This window comes from Rhagoletis pomonella, unplaced genomic scaffold, assembly GCF_013731165.1.
Source record: "Rhagoletis pomonella isolate Grant_MI unplaced genomic scaffold, Rhpom_1.0 Rhpom_scaffold_23583, whole genome shotgun sequence".
Taxonomy (NCBI): Eukaryota; Metazoa; Arthropoda; class Insecta; order Diptera; family Tephritidae; genus Rhagoletis; species Rhagoletis pomonella.
The window spans coordinates 1-1872 of NW_023482092.1; the positions used below are offsets into that span (position 1 = coordinate 1).

Consider the following 1872-nt stretch of genomic DNA (forward strand, 5'->3'; position numbering starts at 1 on the left):
TTATGAGGCGGGTGGGTTGTTCCAAGTTCCAGCAAATGCTCAATTGATTGTGTTCTTACTCTTCAACAGCTTCTGAATAGCTGTCTTCCATTTGCCGGTATGTCTTTCCGCGTGCTGTACATGGACTCTTAGGCGATCGTGTCTGCACCCTCAAGCTGTCCAGATGTTCCTTGGCCATCTCAATGTCCCGCTCCAACTTGTACACTTAGAAAAATATATATAATATACAATATACAAACATATATAAAATTAAGATATTCTGTCTTATCCTGAGTTCCTGTCCATAGTAAAACCATGAAAACCAAAAGTTGAAAAGTGAATCGGTTCGGGGAAAATGAAACTCATGATGAAGTACTCCAATTAACCGTTTCACACTTACCTTTTTCTTTGAGCATTTCCGCTGAATTGCTGCAGCAGAGCGCGTTTTTGCAATGGCAACACTTGAGACGCTCGCCATCCTTGAAACCTTGCTCGGTGAGTATCATATTTAGTAGACAGCCTGGATGCAACTTGTCAGCGGCCATGAATACTTTTCGATGCATATATGCCAACTCGCGGAAAGACATACATTGTATGCCGCTGTGCAATAGCTTGTGACAGAGGGCATAAAATTTGCTCTTCGGCACAAGACTTTTACAGAAACAGAATCCACACTCCATCATGAAAGCATTCAGTATGCCGCGCAGTTCCTTCTCCAGCGCACTGCCCGCCTTAATATTTGACATCATTGTAGTGGCATTAACGTCGATGAATTGTTGGAAAGCATCGTCGCCAGGAGCATCGGAAATTTTTCCTTTACGACCTTTTCCCCCACCACCACTAGGACTGGCGCCACTTTGCGTTTGTAGTCTACCCGGGCTACCACCACCAACACCATGGACTTTGCCAGTTGCATCTGTAATACCTCTGGTACCACCGCCAGTTATTCCGCCACCGACTGCAGAACCATCCCCTGTGGGACCTGCTGTAGCACCGTCAGCGCCGGACGGACCTGCAGCCGCAGTGGGACTGCCGGGAGTACCAGTACTTGGTCCACTTACACCTGGAACGCCATCCCTGCCTGCACCGTCATCTAAAATAAGAATGTATTTTATTTGAATATATTATAACTTTTAAATAAGTATAAAGTTCACCTCTTTTGAGGTCATCAGATCCGCCGACCTCTTCTGTACCGGGTCGTCCTCCTTTTCTACTAGCATCTGGCCCACCTTCACGACCATCAGCTGGCCCGCCGTCCATGCCTATATCCGACCCGTCTTTTCTACTAGCATTAGGTCCGCCTTCACGAACTGTAGCTGGGCTTCCTTCCATGCCAGCAATAGGCCCTGTTCTTTTACCATCATCAGGTTCCCCTCCCCGACCAGTAGTTGGACCACCATCCTTGCCTGCACCAGGCTCACCTTTCTGACCAGCACCCGGACCGTCATATTTGCCCGCACCAGGTCGATCTTTTTGGCCAGTACCGGGCCCAGTACGGCCTTGCCTTTGTTCTTCTAGACCTGCACCAGGACCGCCTCTTTGTGTATCTTGACCGGCACCAGGGCTGCTTCTTTGGTCATCTTGACTGGCAACAGGGCCGCCTCTTTGTGCATCTTTAACGGCACCAGGTCCTCCTTTTCGGTCATCTTGACCGGCACCACGTCCTCCTCTTTGTGCATCTGGACCGGCACCAGGACCTTTTCCTTTTCGGTCATCTTGACCGGCACCTGGTACTGCTTTTTGGTCATATTGCCCCGAATCAGGGCCGCCTCTTTGTGCATCTTGACCGACACCAGGGCCTTTTCCTCTTCGGTCATCTTGACCGGCACCTGGCCCTCCTTGTTGCTCATCGTGGCCGGCATCAGGGCCTCCTCTTTGTGCATCTTTACCGGC

The 1872-nt window shown here is 49.8% G+C and overlaps 1 protein-coding gene across 1 annotated transcript; it reads right to left on the reverse strand.

The window, feature by feature from the left end:
• Positions 1-59: 59 nt before the first annotated feature.
• On the reverse strand, positions 60-1855 carry LOC118732631 (the record flags this gene model as incomplete). The annotated part of the gene is given in 3 exon segments (XM_036461762.1): positions 60-204; positions 380-1072; positions 1134-1855. Coding segments are annotated over 3 exon segments (1016 nt in total), but the record flags the coding sequence as incomplete, so codon positions are not given.
• Between the last annotated feature and the right edge of the window lie 17 nt (positions 1856-1872).